Source organism: Lolium rigidum, chromosome 1 (genome assembly GCF_022539505.1).
Source record: "Lolium rigidum isolate FL_2022 chromosome 1, APGP_CSIRO_Lrig_0.1, whole genome shotgun sequence".
NCBI classification, from domain to species: Eukaryota; Viridiplantae; Streptophyta; class Magnoliopsida; order Poales; family Poaceae; genus Lolium; species Lolium rigidum.
In genome coordinates, this window is record NC_061508.1 from 211,540,632 (window position 1) to 211,561,083 (window position 20,452).

A 20,452-nucleotide genomic window follows, 5' to 3' on the forward strand; every position below is an offset into this window, starting at 1 on the left:
ATGTGAAGGCTAGCAAAAAGACTGGAAGCGACCAACTAAGAGAGCAATAATGGCCATAATCATGCATAGCGACAAAACATTATCAATCAAAGCATAAAGTGATATTAGAAATAAAAAAACTAAATGATCATAGAGGCTTCTAGTTGACTGGTTATAGTCATAGCATGTTATAAGTATGCGCCAAGTCAACCCAATAAAGCATCAAAGGAGAATACCACAATACTATGCTTTTATGATAGAAACAACACATGATTCTTTCAATGACACATTATGCACTCTCAGCCATTTGAAACAAGTCAGGCTAAAACAATAAATACTAACCAACATCAGAAGGCATGCCCAAATATTTAAAAATGTAGTCAATTGGGACATTCAGAATTCCTTTCACCTCATCTCGGACACCTCGAGGACATCCCTTGCTAAAAAAGATTGATGACGTGCTGATACGTCTCCGACGTATCGATAATTTCTTATGTTCCATGCCACATTATTGATGATACCTACATGTTTTATGCACACTTTATGTCATATTCGTGCATTTTCTGGAACTAACCTATTAACAAGATGCCGAAGAGCCGCTTGCTCATTTTATGCTGTTTTTGGTTTAGAAATCCTAGTAACGAAATATTCTCGGAATTGGACGAAATCAAAACCCAGGGTCCTATTTTGCCATGAAGCTTCCGGAAGACCGAAGAGGAGTCGAAGTGGGGCCACGAGGGGCCGCCACCATAGGGCGGCGCGGCCCAGGCCTTGGCCGCGCCGACCTGTGGTGTGGGGCCCTCGTGTGGCCCCCCACGTTGCCCTTCCGCCTACTTAAAGCCTCCGTCGCGAAACCCCTGAGGCGAAGAACCACGATACGGAAAACCTTACGAGACGCCGCCGCCGCCAATCCCATCTCGGGGGATTCTGGAGATCTCCTCCGGCACCTCGCCGGAGAGGGATTCATCTCCCGGAGGACTCTTCACCGCCATGGTCGCCTCCGGAGTGATGAGTGAGTAGTTCACCCCTGGACTATGGGTCCATAGCGGTAGCTAGATGGTTGTCTTCTCCTCATTGTGCTTCATTGTTGGATCTTGTGAGCTGCCTAACATGATCAAGATCATCTATCCGTAATTCTATATGTTGTGTTTGTCGGGATCCGATGGATAGAGAATACCATGTTATGTTAATTATCAAGTTATTACCTATGTGTTGTTTATGATCTTGCATGCTCTCCGTTATTAGTAGAGGCTCGGCCAAGTTTTTGCTCTTAACTCCAAGAGGGAGTATTTATGCTCGATAGTGGGTTCATGCCCGCATTGACACCAGGACGAGTGACGAAAAGTTCTAAGGTTGTGTTGTGCTTGTTGCCACTAGGGATAAAATATTGATGCTATGTCTAAGGATGTAGTTGTCGATTACATTACGCACCATACTTAATGCAATTGTCCGTTGCTTTGCAACTTAATATCGGAAGGGGTTCGGATGATAACTTCGAAGGTGGACTTTTTAGGCATAGATGCGAGTTGGATGGCGGTCTATGTACTTTGTCGTAATGCCCAATTAAATCTCACTATACTTATCATGACATGTATGTGCATTGTTATGCCCTCTCTATTTGTCAATTGCCCGACTCGTAATTTGTTCACCCAACATGCTTTTATCTTATGGGAGAGACACCTCTAGTGAACTGTGGACCCCGGTCCATTCTTTAATACTCGAAATACAAATCTGTCTGCAATACTTGTTTACTCGTTTTCTCTCGCAAACAATCATCTTCCACACAATACGGTTAATCCTTTGTTACGAGCAAGCCGGTGAGATTGACAACCTCACTGTTTCGTTGGGGCACAAGTACTTTGGTTGTGTTGTGCGGGTTCCACGTTGGCGCCGGAATCTCCGGTGTTGCGCCGCACTACATCCCACCGCCATCAACCTTCAACGTGCTTCTTGGCTCCTCCTGGTTCGATAAACCTTGGTTTCTTTCTCGAGGGAAAACTTGCTCGTCGTGCGCATCATACCTTCCTCTTGGGGTTCCCAACGAACGTGTGAAATACACGCCATCAAGCATATTTTACGGCGCCGTTGTCGGGGAGATCAAGACACGCTGCAAGGGGAGTCTCCACTTCTCAACCTCTTTACTTTGTTTTTGTATTGCTTTATTTTATTTACTACTTTGTTTGCTGCATTATATCAAAACACAAAAAAATTAGTTGCTAGTTTTACTTTATTTACTATCTTGTTTGCTATATCAAAAACACAAAAAAATTAGTTTACTTGCATTTACTTTATCTAGTTTGCTTTATTTACTACTGCTAAAATGGCCACCCCTGAAAATACTAAGTTGTGTGACTTCACTAGCACAAATAATAATGATTTATTATGCACACCTATTGCTCCACCTGCTACTACAGCAGAATTCTTTGAAATTAAACCTGCTTTACTGAATCTTGTCATGAGAGAGCAATTTTCTGGGTGTTAGTTCGATGATGCTTGCTGCCCATCTCAATAATTTTGTTGAATTGTGTGAAATGAAAAAGTATAAAGATGTAGATGGTGACATTATAAAATTAAAATTGTTTCCTTTCTCATTAAGAGGAAGAGCTAAAGATTGGTTGCTATCTCTCGCCTAAGAATAGTATTGATTCTTGGACTAAATGCAAGGATGCTTTTATTGGTAGATATTATCCCCCTGCTAAAATTATATCTTTGAGGAGTAGCATAATGAATTTTAAACAATTGGATAATGAACATGTTGCTCAAGCTTGGGAAAGAATGAAATCTTTGGTTAAAAATTGCCCAACCCATGGATCGACTACTTGGATGATCATCCAAACCTTCTATGCAGGACTAAATTTTTCTTCGCGGAATTTATTGGATTCAGCTGCTGGAGGTACCTTTATGTCCATCACTCTTGGTGAAGCAACAAAGCTTCTTGATAATATGATGGTTAATTACTCTGAATGGCACACCGAAAGAGCTCCACAAGGTAAGAAGGTAAATTCTGTTGAAGAATCCTCTTCCTTGAATGATAAGGTTGATGCTATTATGTCTATGCTTGTGAATGATAGGACTAATGTTGATCCTAATAATGTTCCGTTAGCTTCATTGGTTGCCCAAGAAGAACATGTTGATGTAAACTTCATTAAAAATAATAATTTCAACAACAATGCTTATCGGAACAATTCTAGTAATAACTATAGGCCATATCCTTATAATAATGGTAACGGTTATGCTAATTCTTATGGGAATTCTTACAACAATAATAGGAATACACCCCCTGGACTTGAAGCTATGCTTAAAGAATTTATTAGTACACAAACTGCCTTTAACAAATCTGTTGAGGAAAAGCTCAATAAAATTGATATTCTTGCTTCTAAGGTTGATAGTCTTGCCTCTGATGTTGATCTTTTGAAATCGAAAGTTATGCCTAATAGGGATATTGAAAATAAAATTGTTACTACAACAAATGCCATCCAAGTTAGAATTAATGAGAATATAAGATTAATGGCTGAACTGCGTGCTAGGTGGGATAGAGAAGAAAATGAAAAACTAGCTAAAGAGAGTAATGTAGCTAAAGTTTGGACTATTACCACCACTAGTAATGCTAATGCTCCACATGTTGCTGCACCTCCTACTATTAATGGTAAAATAATTGGTGTTGGCAATGTTTCTACTCCTAGTGCAAAGCGCGCAAAATTACTCGAAACTGCTAAAAGCTACTGAACTGCTCTGTGATAAAACTGCTGAAATTTTTTCCAACCTTGGGGATGATAATCCCATTGCTTTAGATTGTAATGATTTAGATTTTGATGATTGCCACATCTCTTAAGTTATAAAGTTCTTACAAAAACTTGCTAAGAGTCCCAACGCTAGCGCTGTAAACTTGGCTTTCACAAAACATATCACAAATGCTCTCATAAAAGCTAGAGAAGAGAAACTAAAACTTGAAACTTCTATTCCTAGAAAGCTAGAGGATGGTTGGGAGCCCATCATTAAAATGAGAGTCAAAGATTTTGATTGTAATGCTTTATGTGATCTTGGTGCAAGTATTTCTGTTATGCCTAAGAAAGTCTATGATATGCTTGACTTGCCACCATTGAAAAACTGTTATCTGGATGTTAATCTCGCTGATAATGCTAAAAAGAAACCTTTGGGGAAAGTTGATAATGTTCATATTATGGTTAACAATAACCTTGTCCCCGTTGATTTTGTTGTCTTGGATATTGAATGCAATGCATCTTGCCCCATTATATTGGGAAGACCTTTTCTTCGAACCGTTGGTGCTACTATTGATATGAAGGAAGGTAATATTAAATATCATTTTCCTCTCAAGAAAGGTATGGAACACTTCCCTAGAAAGAGAATGAAGTTACCTTATGATTCTATTATTAGAACAAATTATGATGTTGATGCTTCATCTCTTGATGTTACTTGAGTTACACTTTCGCGCCTAGGCGAAAGGCGTTAAAGAAAAGCGCTTATGGGAGACAACCCATGTTTTTACTACAGTATTTTTGTTTTATATTTGAGTCTTGGAAGTTGTTTACTACTGTAGCAACCTCTCCTTATCTTAGTTTTATGTTTTGTTGTGCCAAGTAAAGTCTTTGATAGTAAAGTAAATACTAGATTTGGATTACTGCGCAGAAACAGATTTCTTTGCTGTCACGAATCTGGGTCTAATTCTCTGTAGGTAACTCAGAAAATTAAGCCAAATTACGTGAGTGATCCTCAGATATGTACGCAACTTTCATTCAATTTGGACATTTTCATTTGAGCAAGTCTGGTGCCCTAATAAAATCCATCTTTACGGACTGTTCTGTTTTGACAGATTCTGCCTTTTATTTCGCATTGCCTCTTTTGCTATGATTGGATGAATTTCGTTGATCCATTAATGTCCAGTAGCTTTATGCAATGTCCAGAAGTGTTAAGAATGATTGTGTCACCTCTGAACATGTTAATTTTTATTGTGCACTAACCCTCTAATGAATTGTTTCGAGTTTGGTGTGGAGGAAGTTTTCAAGGATCAAGAGAGGAGTATGATACAATATGATCAAGGAGAGTGAAAGCTCTAAGCTTGGGGATGCCCCGGTGGTTCACCCCTGCATATTCTAAGAAGACTCAAGCGTCTAAGCTTGGGGATGCCCAAGGCATCCCCTTCTTCATCGACAACATTATCAGGTTCCTCCCCTGAAACTATATTTTTATTCCGTCACATCTTATGCACTTTGCTTGGAGCGTCGGTTTGTTTTTGTTTTTGTTTTGTTTGAATAAAATAGATCCTAGCATTCACTTTGTGGGAGAGAGACACGCTCCGCTGTAGCATATGGATAAGTATGTCCTTAGGCTCTACTCATAGTATTCATGGCGAAGTTTCTTCTTCGTTAAATTGTTATATGGTTGGAATTGGAAAATACTACATGTAGTAACTCTAAAATGTCTTGGATAATTTGATACTTGGCAATTGTTGTGCTCATGTTTAAGCTCTTGCATCATATACTTTGCACCCATTAATGAAGAAACACTTAGAGCTTGCTAATTTGGTTTGCATATTTGGTTTCTCTAGAGTCTAGATAATATCTAGTATTGAGTTTTGAACAACAAGGAAGACGGTGTAGAGTCTTATAATGTTTACAATATGTCTTTTATGTGAGTTTTGCTGTACCGTTCATCCTTGTGTTTGTTTCAAATAACCTTGCTAGCCTAAACCTTGTATCGAGAGGGAATACTTCTCATGCATCCAAAATCCTTGAGCCAACCACTATGCCATTTGTGTCCACCATACCTACCTACTACATGGTATTTATCCGTCATTCCAAAGTAAATTGCTTGAGTGCTACCTTTAAAATTCCATCATTCACCTTTACAATATATAGCTCATGGGACAAATAGCTTAAAAACTATTGTGGTATTGAATATGTACTTATGCACTTTATCTCTTATTAAGTTGCTTGTTGTGCGATAACCATGCTTACGGGGACGCCATCAACTATTCTTTGTTGAATATCATGTGAGTTGCTATGCATGTCCGTCTTGTACTGAAGTAAGAGAGATCTACCACCTTAATGGTTGGAGCATACATATTGTTAGAGAAGAGCATTGGGCCGCTAACTAAAGCCATGATTCATGGTGGAAGTTTCAGTTTTGGACATATATCCTCAATCTCATATGAGAATAATAATTGTTGTCACATGCTTATGCATTTAAGAGGAGTCAATTATCTGTTGTCCATGTTGTCCCGGTATGGATGTCTAAGTTGAGAATAATCAAAAGCGAGAAATCCAAAATGCGAGCTTTCTCCTTAGACCTTTGTACAGGCGGCATGGAGGTACCCCATTGTGACACTTGGTTAAAACATGTGTATTGCAATGATCCGGTAGTCCAAGCTAATTAGGACAAGGTGCGGGCACTATTAGTATACAATGCATGAGGCTTGCAACTTGTAAGATATAATTTACATAACTCATATGCTTTATTACTACCGTTGACAAAATTGTTTCATGCTTTCAAAATAAAAGCTCTAGCACAAATATAGCAATCGATGCTTTCCTCTTTGAAGGACCATTCTTTTTACTTTTATGTTGAGTCGGTTCACCTATCTCTCTCCACCTCAAGAAGCAAACACTTGTGTGAACTGTGCATTGATTCCTACATACTTGCATATTGCACTTGTTATATTACTCTATGTTGACAATTATCCATGAGATATACATGTTACAAGTTGAAAGCAACCGCTGAAACTTAATCTTCCTTTGTGTTGCTTCAATACCTTTACTTTGATTTATTGCTTTATGAGTTAACTCTTATGCAAGACTTATTGATGCTTGTCTTGAAGTACTATTCATGAAAAGTCTTTGCTTTATGATTCACTTGTTTACTCATGTCATTACCATTGTTTTGATCGCTGCATTCATTACATATGTTTACAAATAGTATGATCAAGGTTATGATGGCATGTCACTTCGAAATTATCTTTGTTATCGTTTTACCTGCTCGGGACGAGCGAGAACTAAGCTTGGGGATGCTGATACGTCTCCGACGTATTGATAATTTCTTATGTTCCATGCCACATTATTGATGATACCTACATGTTTTATGCACACTTTATGTCATATTCGTGCATTTTACGGAACTAACCTATTAACAAGATGCCGAAGAGCCAATTACTTGTTTTCTGCTGTTTTTGGTTTCGAAATCCTAGTAACGAAATATTCTCGGAATTGGACGAAATCAAAACCCGGGGTCCTATTTTGCCACGAAGCTTCCGGAAGACCGAAGAGGAGTCGAAGTGGGGCCACGAGGGGCCGCCACCATAGGGCGGCGCGGCCCGGGCCTTGGCCGCGCCGACTCGTGGTGTGGGGCCCTCGTGTGGCCCCCCACGTTGCCCTTCCGCCTACTTAAAGCCTCCGTCGCGAAACCCCGAGGCGAAGAACCACGATACGGAAAACCTTACCGAGACACCGCCGCCGCCAATCCCATCTCGGGGGATTCGGAGATCTCCTCCGGCACCTGCCGGAGAGGGGATTCATCTCCTCGGAGGACTCTTCACCGCCATGGTCGCCTCCGGAGTGATGAGTGAGTAGTTCACCCCTGGACTATGGGTCCATAGCAGTAGCTAGATGGTTGTCTTCTCCTCATTGTGCTTCATTGTTGGATCTTGTGAGCTGCCTAACATGATCAAGATCATCTATCCGTAATTCTATATGTTGTGTTTGTCGGGATCCGATGGATAGAGAATACCATGTTATGTTAATTATCAAGTTATTACCTATGTGTTGTTTATGATCTTGCATGCTCTCCGTTATTAGTAGAGGCTCTGGCCAAGTTTTTGCTCTTAACTCCAAGAGGGAGTATTTATGCTCGATAGTGGGTTCATGCCCGCATTGACACCGAGACGAGTGACGAAAAGTTCTAAGGTTGTGCTTTGTCTTGTTGCCACTAGGGATAAAACATTGATGCTATGTCTAAGGATGTAGTTGTCGATTACATTACGCACCATACTTAATGCAATTGTCTGTTGCTTTGCAACTTAATACTGGAAGGGGTTCGGATGATAACTTTGAAGGTGGACTTTTTAGGCATAGATGCGGTTGGATGGCGGTCTATGTACTTTGTCGTAATGCCCAATTAAATCTCACTATACTTATCATGACATGTATGTGCATTGTTATGCCCTCTCTATTTGTCAATTGCCCGACTGTAATTTGTTCACCCAACATGCTTTTATCTTATGGGAGAGACACCTCTAGTGAACTGTGGACCCCGGTCCATTCTTTAATACTTGAAATACAAATCTCGTTGCAATACTTGTTTCTCATGTTTTCTCTGCAAACAATCATCTTCCACACAATACGGTTAATCCTTTGTTACGGCAAGCCGGTGAGATTGACAACCTCAGCTGTTTCGTTGGGGCAAAGTACTTTGGTTGTGTTGTGCGGGTTCCACGTTGGCGCCGGAATCTGCGGTGTTGCGTCGCACTACATCCCGCCGCCATCAACCTTCAACGTGCTTCTTGGCTCCTCCTGGTTCGATAAACCTTGGTTTCTTTCTGAGGGAAAACTTGCTGCTGTGCGCATCATACCTTCCTCTTGGGGTTCCCAACGAACGTGTGAAATACACGCCATCACTTGCTTAGATTTATCTTCTGACCAAACGCCCTGCAATAAAGGTCCAAGGACTCAGAAATCTCTGTAGCACCATCACCATTCGCTTTGGAAAACAGCAGGCTATCATCTGCAAAAAGAAGATGGTTCACCGACGGAGCCGATGAAGCCACTTTTATTCCACTATGTTCAGATGACTGACTTCTATGGTTTAGGAGGCACGAAAGGCCCTCTGCCGCAATCAAGAAAAGGTATGGTGAAATAGGATTCCCTTGTCTTGTTCCCCTTGTTGGCTTGAACTCCTCCAACTTAACTCCATTAAACAAAACTGAGAAAGATACAAACGATATCATCCCCATAATAATATATGTCCAAGAAGAATCAAAACCCATTTTGAGCATGATGGCCTTCAAATAATCCCATTCCAGGAGCTTTCATCGTGTCAAGTTTCATGGCACACGACATGTGCTTTTTTGGATTTATTCCTCTTCATAAAATGTAAACATTCATAAGCAGCAATTATATTATCAGTAATGAGATGGCCCGGGACAAAGGCCGATTGCTCCTCTGAAATAATTTCGGGAAGAATGCTTTTCAAGCGGTTAGCCATTGTTTTAGACGCAATCTTATACAAAACATTGCATAAACTGATAGGTCTAAACTGAGATAGAAATGAGGGGCTTTGGACCTTTGGAATCAGTACAATTACTGTTTTATTAATGAGCTCCGCACTTTCCTCTCCCTTAATAATTCTGATAACAACTTTTGTTATTTCTTCCCCACACAAGTCCCAGTTCCGCTAAAAAAAAGTGTGCCAGGAAGCTATCTGGTTCAGGTGCTTTAGTTGGAAACATTTGGAACAACGCCTTCTTGATCTCAAGCATGGAGTAAGGCGCAATCAGCATACCATTCAACTCAGTTGTGACCTTGCAAGGGACCGTGTCCAAGACAGCCTGCATATGAGAGGTTGCTTCGGATGTATAAAGATTTCTATAGAATTCAGTGGCTAAATTTTGCATCTCCTCATTATCATTGGTCGTTTCCCCATTCTCCTTTACATGTTGTTCTATTCGGTTTTTCTTCTTGTGCATACTTGCCCTCTGATGAAAGTATCGAGTATTTTTGTCCCCTGTAGAGAGCCACTCAATCCTTGACCGCTGCTTCCACATGATCTTCTCCCTGTGATATAGCTCGATCAAGCGGTCATTGATCTTTATTTCTGCATGAGAAGGTGCAACACGGCCTGGCGCATCACGAAGGAGCACTAGCTTAGCTTTGAGAGATTTTATCTCCTTCCTCACACTCCCGAACGTTTCATTACTCCAACTACCAAGCTTTCTTGCTAGCGATGACAATTTCTCATGAACATCTTGACGTTATCACATGTTCCAGCTTCCCTCCACGCACCTCCAACAATCACCTTCAGATCAGTATGTGTTTACCACATAAGCTCATACCAAAACTGCGTCGGTTGCCTTCTAGTTGATCAAATTGCATCATCCAGCTCAAGAAGGATCGGGCCATGGTCCGACGAAGCAGAATTCAAGTGCTGCACTGATGCATTTGGGTAGAGGTTCGACCAAGCTGGGTCGCAAGGGCTCTATCTAGCCGCACACGACAGAAACTTCCACCAGTGACCTTTTTCTCAAACGTCCAGCTCCTCCCAACATATCCCAAGTTCGCTTAGTCCACATACATCTATAGCATCATGGAAACCCTCCATCTGCACCTGAGTACGGATACCTGGCCCAACGTGCTCATCCTGACGTAGGACTTCATTAAAATCACCCATACAGACCCATGGGAGATCGTTTTCAGTTTTGATACCCTTCAGAGTGTCCCACCTTGTGTACCTCATATTTGTTTGTGCCTCTCCATAGACGCATGTAAATCTCCATGGCACATAACCAATTCCCAACACCTTAGCATCGATGTGGTATTTGGAGAAACTGAAATCTTCAAATTTAGCATCATTATTCCAAAATATGCATAAACCCCCGCTCCGACCTAAGCCGCTAACACCAAAGGAATTATCATAGCCAAGAGTTCTGGCCAATTTCTCCACCCTAGTCTTATGAAACTGAGTTTCAACAATACAGAGAATGGATGGGGCAAACTGTTTCACGAAATCACGTAGCTCTCGAACTGTCGCGTCGTTGCCAGCCCCGCGACAATTCCAGCCCGAGAGACCCATTGGTCTCGGCGGTCCTGCGGTCCTCCTCGCGGGAGGCCACCGATCCAGAGTTGTGGCTTTTACCTTCAGCAATACCATCACTCTTCATCCTCTTCTGATCATGCTTCGGCTGTGGGCTAGCCGGCGGGGTTTTTTCTGACAGAGGCACCTCAAACTGGCTAACTAAAGCTCCCACTGATTGACCATCCTTGCCTTCCACAGCAGGCATCTTCCCCGGAGAACCCGAACCACGCTTTCTATTTAAGTCTACATCATCCATTGTTTCATCCTTTTTATCACTCCCCGTGACAACAATATCCCAGCCTGTGCCATTCCCATCCTCGTGGGTATATTCGAAATCATCATCAGCAAACGCCCTTGGCCTCTGCCTCACCCAGACCGTCCCACACCTCTAGGTGTAGATCCACGACCTCGGCCTCGCCCTCTTCCAGCTGGTTCGAAAAGAATCCACTATCCCCATTTACGAGTGTTTGGTTCATGAATACCATTCCCATGTTCCTTATAAACATGGCCTAGAAGGCCACAAACCTCACACCAATTTGGAATTTTCTCATAGCGAACACGGAAGATATCCCTTTTCCCTCCACGAGAAACTGCTATTGCTCGTTTCAGAGGTTCACGCACATCAACTTTAACTCTGACCCTGCAGTAGTTCCCATAGTAATCCATAGAGTCAGGCTCTGCAGTCTCGAATGATCCCACTCGCCGAGCCAGGTTCTCAGCCAAGGGCCTATATCCCTACGGAAGATCATGACTTTGTGCCTAGACAACAATCTTAACTAGGTCAATTATGCTAGGTTTCGTGAATCCATCATAGGGTTCAATGCATACCGGTGAGTTTCTGAAGTTCCAAGGGCCTCCTTGCATCACCTTCTCCCAATCGCCTAAGCAAAAGAATTGCAAGATGTATAGATTGGCCTCAATAGCTCTGAATTTGACATCTTGAGCCAAGCTCCACGCAAATCTCATGTTGGAGAAGAACCATCCTTGGCTATACGAAGCATCCGTATGAACTATAGCCACCGCTAACCAGCGTGGCGCTTCCTCCACCAGCGGCCCTTCCTCTTCATAGATCACATCGTCAAGATCCTCTTCGCCAATGCCTAACTCTTCCATCAGGTCTACGAGTTCCTTCTCTCTGTCCTTCTCCCGCGAGCTTGACGCCTTTTCCGCCATCTTCCAAACCCTAGATTGATTCCTCGCAAGTGCACGAGTTGAAAGCCCTAGACTCCCACAGCGAAACCCCCCTCTTACCAAGGCCGGGGAGCGGGACAAGTCCACCCCTTGATCAGCGTGCACTTTTGAGCAAGAGTAGTAAAGAGAGAGAAATAATCTTGCCCGGAAATCCCTTTTATCTCATAGACGTAAATGCACTCACTATTAGAAAATATATTTTAACATATTAAAAAAATCTGAAAAATAAATTCTAGGTGTACATCCGAATATTCTACGTTCGCACACAAAAATTTGCGAAAAGGCGACATTTTCTATGACTTGTGTATTTTTTTTCGTTTTGGGTGCTCTTAGCCTCTTAGGTAACTTCTCACGAGATTTTTTTATACAGCCCACAAAAAATGTCCCTTTCTAAAAAAACAATTTCGTGTACGAACATATTCGGAGGTACACCCAGGAATTTTTATTTTTGAATTTATTTTAAAATACATTTTAAATGCATAGTATTTACAACATCTCCAATCTTGGCCCCTCGTCTTTTCTTGTTTGGGTTCTTCTTCCTTTCCCTATTCGTCTCTTCCCCTCGCGGCGGCGTCGTCACCTATCCCTTGAACACGCCCCCAGGCCCCCTTTCCACCGCAGACCGCAACACTCCTCCTGGAAGCAATCCTTCTCCCATACTCGTCGCCGTCGTCGCTCTCCTCGGCTCTACTTGACCAGACTGGAGATCCATCCGGAGCTGCATTCATTTGTTTTGCTGGTGACGAACCCTAACCCGCCGGGATTGTTTCCAGTTCTGGTATTCCTTACTTTGGTCAATCTTAATCCGATTCCTCTATGGTATCTTGCGGATTTGCTTGCTTCGTGCCGCAGCACTGATAGGAGTTTATTTTCCAATATGTTTGGGGTTTAACTAAACCCCCATTCACCGCGCTAGGACAAATTCCCCAACTGGTTATCAGTTTTACCTTCGACTATTTAATGTTAGAATGGGTTCCTCCCAAGCACATGTTGAAGACTAAACTATGATTTGTGTATCCAAGTTCTTGGCTGCAGGCCCTTGGCTTAAACTAGGGATAAGTGGATAGGACCTACCAAATTTTGAAGACAGTATGTTGGGGATAATCGGCAAAGTAGGCATTTTTTTACGAGATTTTGCAACACGGGATTGAAGGGCTTGATGAAAGAGTTTGTATAACTAAACTCTGATAAGTGAGAACATCTTTTTAAGTGTTAAAGACCTTCATTACTGTCCCTTTTGTTACGGGAGTGATGCATGTGTTGTGTTTTAAGTCCAGAATTTTACAGTTCCAGATCCATTATAATCAGAAGCAAAGTTGGAACTATAGCAGAGATAAAGGAGAGTGCGTTCTGGTTTGAGTCTAACAGGGCAATATATATACCTTCAGGTTGTGCAAGACAGTTAAGTGAGGTGAAGGTTCCCAAGGGCAGGATGCGGTTCGCGGTGAAAAAAATGTGCGCTGGTGGGGCGAAGGCTCGTGCAGGGTTGCTTCAGATTGGAAGCAGCAGTGTCGAGACGCCAGCGCTGCTTTTGTCAACACGCAAGGGGTTGCCGGCGTTTATGTCCTGTGACCTCCTTTCCTCTCTTCCCCTTCCTGACTCCCTCCTCCTCAATGTCTGCCCAACCCACTTGTAAGCGCCTACCCCTTCAGTTTTATTCTGTGCTGGCCATGCATTCTGTTTGATAGCATGTCACCAAAGAGCTATGACCTCTATCCTGGGCTAGGACGGTCCCTTTCGTCTGAGTTTTTTTTTTGACTAAATATGTTTGTCCACCTTTATTTTTGTTTCACCAGTATAGAGGGCCCTCCATCAAAAACATTATCAAATATTGGTGGTTTGCATCGTATGCTGGGCCTGCCTGATCATATCCTCGTAGCTACAGCTGGTGAGCCTATCGAAAGTTTACCATCAAGTGAAGCCAGCAATAAGTTTGGTGCCTCTTTTGAAACACCATCAGGCCGTAAACTGGTTGGTAGTTGTAGCCCTTTCATTTTCAACTTCACGCATGCATATATTGGTATTTGTATCTGAATTCTATTTCCTTCTGCATTTTAATCAGGTGAAACCATCAGATTATATGGAGCTGATTTCTAGCATGGAACCTGATTTGTGGGCAAGCTTGGCAGATGAGGTTCCAGCCTGGGTTAATGAGAAACGAAATAAAACATCTGTTGACCGAACATTGCGCTGGCTTGATGCATGTATTGCTTTGGACGCGGTATGATGTATTGATGTTGAGGTTTTCGGTTCTGAACCCCTTTTGGAAATAATTATATGTTTCTTTTGCTATTTTTCTTTTGCGAGGTGTTTGTTTTGCTATTGGAGGGTTTACAATTTCCTTTTAAATTCTCTGTAGCAGAGCTAAAGATAAACCAATGCCTGAGTGATACTATTTAATTTTAAAGATTAGCTGGCCCGTGTGACACTTCACTGCACTAGTAGTTGCCTATGTTGCAAGCTTCTCAACAGAAAAACTGTGAAATAACATTGTGATTTTTTCTCTTGTAATGTTGCTTTAGGACCCATGTGCTAGTTTTTGCTTTATATTGATGGAAATATTTGGTCTTATACAGTTTTTCAATATTGATTTTATTATTTGTGCCTCGATGTCAGGCTGTTGGAGCAAACGGTTTAGGCGTAGTTGTCGGGGGATCCAGTATCGAACAACGAAAACTATGTGCCACTGAAGTGTCAAAGAGGAATGTATCAGGTTATTCATTTATGAACCATTACAGCTAACCTCCAGTAGTTTTACTGCATATTTACTCATTACCTAGAGCAAGGATTGAGCCTAACATTTCCTCAACTTTCCACTTTCTTAGAAAATGAGTTAATGGTTAGTTACTTATTTACTTCAAAAAGCCCATGCATGCTGCTTCTATTGATGTTTTCTGACAAAGTTTGATACAGGCTTTTGGATTGGAGGGTTTGGCCTTGGAGAGAGCGTTGAAGAACGTTGCAATTTGCTTAATGCAGTAACAGTAAGAACTGAGTTCATTATCTGTAAATTGATAGTGCAAGGATGATTAGGTAAAATGCTCTAATGGCATTGGCTACTTGTCGAGTCATACTTATAAAAGTTATTAAAAGTCTATGTGTAAAGTTATATTCATCAACTGTACATGGTCTTTGTCCAAAGTTGCTTCCCTGTTACCTCTTCTGCATTTGGTAATTGCTTAAGAGTAAAATTAATTCCTTCTGTTATAATTGCACCTTTAACAATAGAAAACATGTTTCAGATGGAAACCTGCAAAATTGAAGACAAGCGGACTTTAAAACTAATCATGCTTTTCAAATAGGAACAAACTAGGCTTCTTTAGCTGGCTTCTTTAATTCTAACTCTTCATCACATTGGCAACGTGCCATGTTAACCATTCTTGGATTGACCTTGCTAGAAAAAGTCTGAAAAACTGTTGATGCATGGTAGATGGCTGTTTTAAGAGGTCTGATTCTTAAAGTTGTGTTGAATGGTTACATCATTCTCATCATGTTATAGTACCATGAACACTTCAAGCAAGAATTTACATTGTTCTAGCATAATGCCCCTATGGCCTCACCTCCTATAGCCTTTGGTTGTGGTTACGAACTCAAGCTGTTGTGCGTACTTTTCAGAAATATACTTTAGTGTTCATTTGTTTTTTTTCCAGGATTGCTTGCCATCGGAGAAACCTCGGATTGTATCTAGGCTTGGTCTTCCAGGTGCCTGTGATGCATCTTTTTTGTTCTTTTGAATGGCCTGTGATATACCTTTTGATGTGTTACTTTATTGAAGTTGATATCCCATGGCTCTTATCTAGAGATCATTGGTTTATATTGGCTTCTCTATTTAACGGGGTCATGTCCGAAAGTTTTGCTTCCTTTTTAGTCTCACCCATAATGTGTTATTACATTTTAGTCTTACCATGACATCATCACAATCCCGTAAGCTAGAGGCCAGAACTGATAAAATTATCCAAATTTATAGCCTATAATAATAGTAATGGTGGTTATTTTGTAGTAGATTGATGTATAATATAATAAGCTTCTCCTTGCCCTTTTGGGTTTTCGTTTGTATTGGAGCACTATTGTTACACTTTTTTGTTTATTACCACCATGACACTTTCAGTACTTTCTATGTCTTCCAGAGGAGGTCCTTGAGGGTGTGGCCTCTGGCATCGACCTTTTTGACTCCACGTATGCACATTCATCTTGTCCTACATCATTTTTAGTTCCATTAGCTTGGTGGTAAGATAGTTCTTTTGCATACTTCTGAAATGGCAGGTACATTTACCAACTTACTATGGGTGGTTTTGCATTGATCTTCCCTGTTGACATGGTTGAAAGAGAGATGCAGAATGGTGTAGTCGACAGTTGTGCTGGAGATTCTACAAAGATTAACCTGCGTGCAACAACATATCGGTAGGTGACATGTTATATGGAAATAGCATCTTCATGCGACATTGAAGTTTTTTTGAACTTCTGTTGATGGTTGTTAACTACCATATATAGGCAACACTATGTTTCAAAAGGTAGATGTGAATTTACTTGTATGTATATGCAGTACTTACAAACTTTAAATTTAGAAGGAAATAATCTAGGTTATATGTTGGGACATAAATTTCTGTTGTTCACAACTTTAAACGGCTATTGTTCTGATGTGTGGACAAAATTCTCTCGGTTTGTTGCTCAATGGATGTCTACATACACTGTGCATATGACTAATGTCTGCACATTTAGCCTATGGGTATGAGGAAATATATAATCCTTATATCCATTACAATTACTTTACTCTTACAAAAAAAATATTTTAAAATACATTTTTTATAAGTATCTTAAACATCCAGAAAAGTTATATCATATACATTTTCTGTTGAATTGCTTGGGTGACTGTCCAGTTTTCCACGGTTAAGAGGTCTAGTAGTGATCCTTGTCAACACAAAACAAATGCAGAGATCTTGTTAAATCTTTGAGTTAGTTGGATTTCACTTGAAAAGTAGAAGCTCAGACAAAGTTCATAAAACCCCTATGCATGTAAATACAAATGTCTACTGGTTTTTGTAATACATTCTCTACAAATTGCAAGGAGGTGTGAACTATTATCGATGTGCCCTGAAGTGAAAAAAGAAGAAGGAAAAAAGCAGGGACATTCACCCCGATTAAAGTTATCATTACTTCACATATATTGAAGAAATTATACTAAATATTGAATATATTGACTTTTTAAGTGACTCAGATTTTTTGGGTACATTCCTTCAGGAAAGACACGTCACGGATAGTTGATAGCTGTACCTGCTTCACATGTCAGAATCACACCCGTGCTTACCTCAATCATTTGCTCAATGTCCATGAGATGTTGGCTCAGATTCTACTGGAGATGTAAGCCAAGTCAAAATCCAGCCATGCATTTCCATCAAGCGATGAGATATCCCAAGTGAATGACATATTTTTTTACCAATTTTGCAGACATAACACCCATCACTATCTTCGTTTTTTCCGGTCAATACGAGAGGCCATCAAAGATGGAGAGTTTGATCTCTTCTGGAAGCAGTTTGTTGAAAATAGACGCTCCCAGATTGCTGTTGCTGTGTTGTAGATCTTATCCGTACATGATCTGTCCAACTGCGGTTTGCTGCTTCAACAATTTTAAGGTGCATGACTAACAAAACGAGGAAAAATGCTCAAGGGAGGCTTACCATGAAATTTTGCTATGCCTGTGAACTATTAAGCACAGTTCATTTCTCTGAAAAACGGAAAGAAGAGATGGCTATATTGTATTCAGTGGTTGGATGTGGGGTCAAATTTTCTTGGTGTATAAGAATGACAGATGTATGGACATTATCCAGACATGAGATGGAATGGATGTCGTTTGTTGATAAACCTATCTACCTACTAAGTTTTCTTGTGTATGGCGCTAGCCTGAATTCTTATGTTAACTTAATGTTTGAACTTTGGTGTGCACTAATTTTGTGTCAAAATACCTGAATGTATGTGTACCGCCATGGGTAAATATCATGTCACCCCCAGCACACCAGGCCAGTGGCAATCCCAAGGGAATAGTTCTTTCTATCACCAGCAGGATATAATCAGAAAATTGCTCGCTTGCAGTATGGCTAACATTTAACAGGTTCAGTCGATTCAAAGGTCTGGAACGCCCTTTTGGTCCTGAATATGGGGTGCCTGCTGGTTCATTTCGTTTAGTAGAGAAACCAACCTCGTTCTTTGCGTCAGAACACAGAAAGACATTTGATAGAGAGTTACAGCTCTGCCGCAAAGATTAAGCTAGTTGCTGAACTGAAAAATTCGACGAGCCATATGAAACTACTCTGTATCAAATGTTTGACTGTGTAATTCGACGAGCCAGCTTACGAAAGAGCAGTACTCTCTCCGTTTCAAATGAGTTGTCGTAGGTTTGCTCGGATTTGGTCTAGATACATGTGAAACGAGTTGTCGCAGGTTTGCTCAAATTTTAGTGTTCAGATTTGCGTATTTTGAAAAAGATGTGGTCAACTAATTTGGAACGGGAGGTGGTAATTAACATTACAGTAAAAACTGTTACATGCTGTGGTTTCTACCGGGTTTTCGCATTTACAGAGCGGTAGGTAGGTCGAGGAGTCCCCAGCGACATCTTTGCAGTGATAAACTTTCTTTGGCAGATTCCACCAGTGGCAGTAGATTCGAATCTGAAATGGTCCAAAAGGAGATGCAGCTTGCATCAGTGTCTAGGCACTACAGACTTGTTAGCGTGAGCCACTTGTTCATCTCCCCGCTTAAACTTACGCTTTCCTATGCTCAATGACGACTCTCAAATAATTGGATATACTTTATAAAGGAAAATGATGTGGCGTCCACTAAGGAAGGGGCTAAAAACTGTATTGGTGCCATTTCCTTTTCTTGAGGGCAATTAGAAAGCTTAAGAAGAAGTTTTAGACAACGTGAAATAACGATTCTTGTGTTGATTTTTGTTGTTGTTGATGTGGTGTTGCTATCGCCAACAGGAGCTTGACGTCTACGTGTGGTGATCCTCAGACAACGTGAAGTGGACATTCTGGGTGGGTTCCATGGATAAATGGTGACCGACCACACAACGTCGAGTAACCTGGGGCGAAGCCGACACTCACAAGCTTTCACTAAACCCTTTGCAAATAACTATGTGTTACTCCCTAAAAAAAACTATGTGTAACTCTCTCCCCCTCCATCCCATAATACTCCCTCCAACCCATAAAATATGTCTTAACTTTATCTAGCCTAAATATATTCAAATCTAGACAAGACATCTTTCATGGAACATGTGAAGTATAAAATACTATCGTAACCAATATAACCTTATATTGCGAAAAACCCCAGCAGCACCCAAGCTTCCGTGATCCCTATAATTCAATTTTTTCAAAAACACATTTCTAGTATTCCAAAAATTATCAAAAAATATGGTAGTGTGAGAGTACATTCCAGAGACATGCTAACTATTTTGGGAGAAAATACATTTTTTGGGGGCCACACAAAAAGACAAATTTCTGACAGCTTTCTTTGTTATGTACCCCTATATGCATGGAGAAATTTGTCTTTTTTCCGTAGCTCAAAATAGAACGAAATTTCTATTGAAACTTCACACAAGTGTTCAATACATGTATATGTATTCATGGAATATTTTTTGATTTTCTGAAACAAAAAAGTGCATTTTATAATAAAAAATAAAAAATAGGATTCACTGGTGCTTGGGGGCACCAAATCCGTGTCAGCAATTTATATTAGTGACAACTGTTCATGATTCGTAACATAGGTGAACCCATCGCTCTATTTCGCTTGCTTCACCCTTGGCATCAATACTTAGGTTTGTTATTGTAAGCCGCCTATGAGCTTGTGAATGCTCGAGTTCTCGGTTCACTACACTTATATAAGATGATGGAATAGTTCAACGACATAGTAATTCTTTTCAAGTTGTGCTCGGATGCAGTTTAACAGAAAATACAAAATGTAATACTCCCTCCATTTAGGATTTTAAAGCCCGTTTGTACTTTAAGAAAAAATTGGCCGTCAATTTGATATATATAAGTGATACACTGCAAAAATCATATATTTGGATTCAGGTTTAAATAAAGTTTTTTGATGTAACAAATGCTGCGACATATAAATCATATTTCATTTATCAAGCTTATCATTCTTATATTAATTGAAGATGTCAAAATGTGGATGCTTTTGTGCTTGAATATCTTTTTCAGCGTTTAGATGCATTTTGTGCATGCAACTAGATTTGCGCTGAATATTGCAAGCGCATATCACCATTGAAATCTTTAGACCCATTTGAAATGGATTGGTTCGGCTAGGAATCGCCCATCTAAAGGCTGATAAATTATACGCCCTCTGTGCTGAATTAGTTGTTGCAGATTCGTGTAGATATGCATGTATCTAGACGTGTTTTAGTGTATAGATGTATCTAGACGTGGTTTAGTGTATAGATACATACAAATCAAAATAGACGTGTTTCAGTATATAGGTACATGAA

At 40.6% G+C, this 20,452-nt stretch overlaps 1 protein-coding gene across 1 annotated transcript; it reads left to right on the forward strand.

Annotated features, from left to right (window-relative positions):
* The first annotated feature begins 12,505 nt into the window (after nt 1–12,505).
* Nucleotides 12,506–17,914, forward strand: LOC124689162 (queuine tRNA-ribosyltransferase accessory subunit 2-like). Its single transcript, XM_047222736.1, has 11 exons — nt 12,506–12,709; nt 13,359–13,602; nt 13,767–13,941; nt 14,033–14,191; nt 14,587–14,683; nt 14,884–14,954; nt 15,621–15,672; nt 16,098–16,146; nt 16,234–16,371; nt 17,209–17,328; nt 17,416–17,914. The coding sequence occupies exons 2-11, from the start codon at nt 13,403–13,405 to the stop codon at nt 17,543–17,545; spliced, it is 1,191 nt and encodes a 396-aa protein (XP_047078692.1). The 5' UTR covers nt 12,506–12,709; nt 13,359–13,402; the 3' UTR covers nt 17,546–17,914.
* The last annotated feature ends 2,538 nt before the right edge of the window (nt 17,915–20,452 follow it).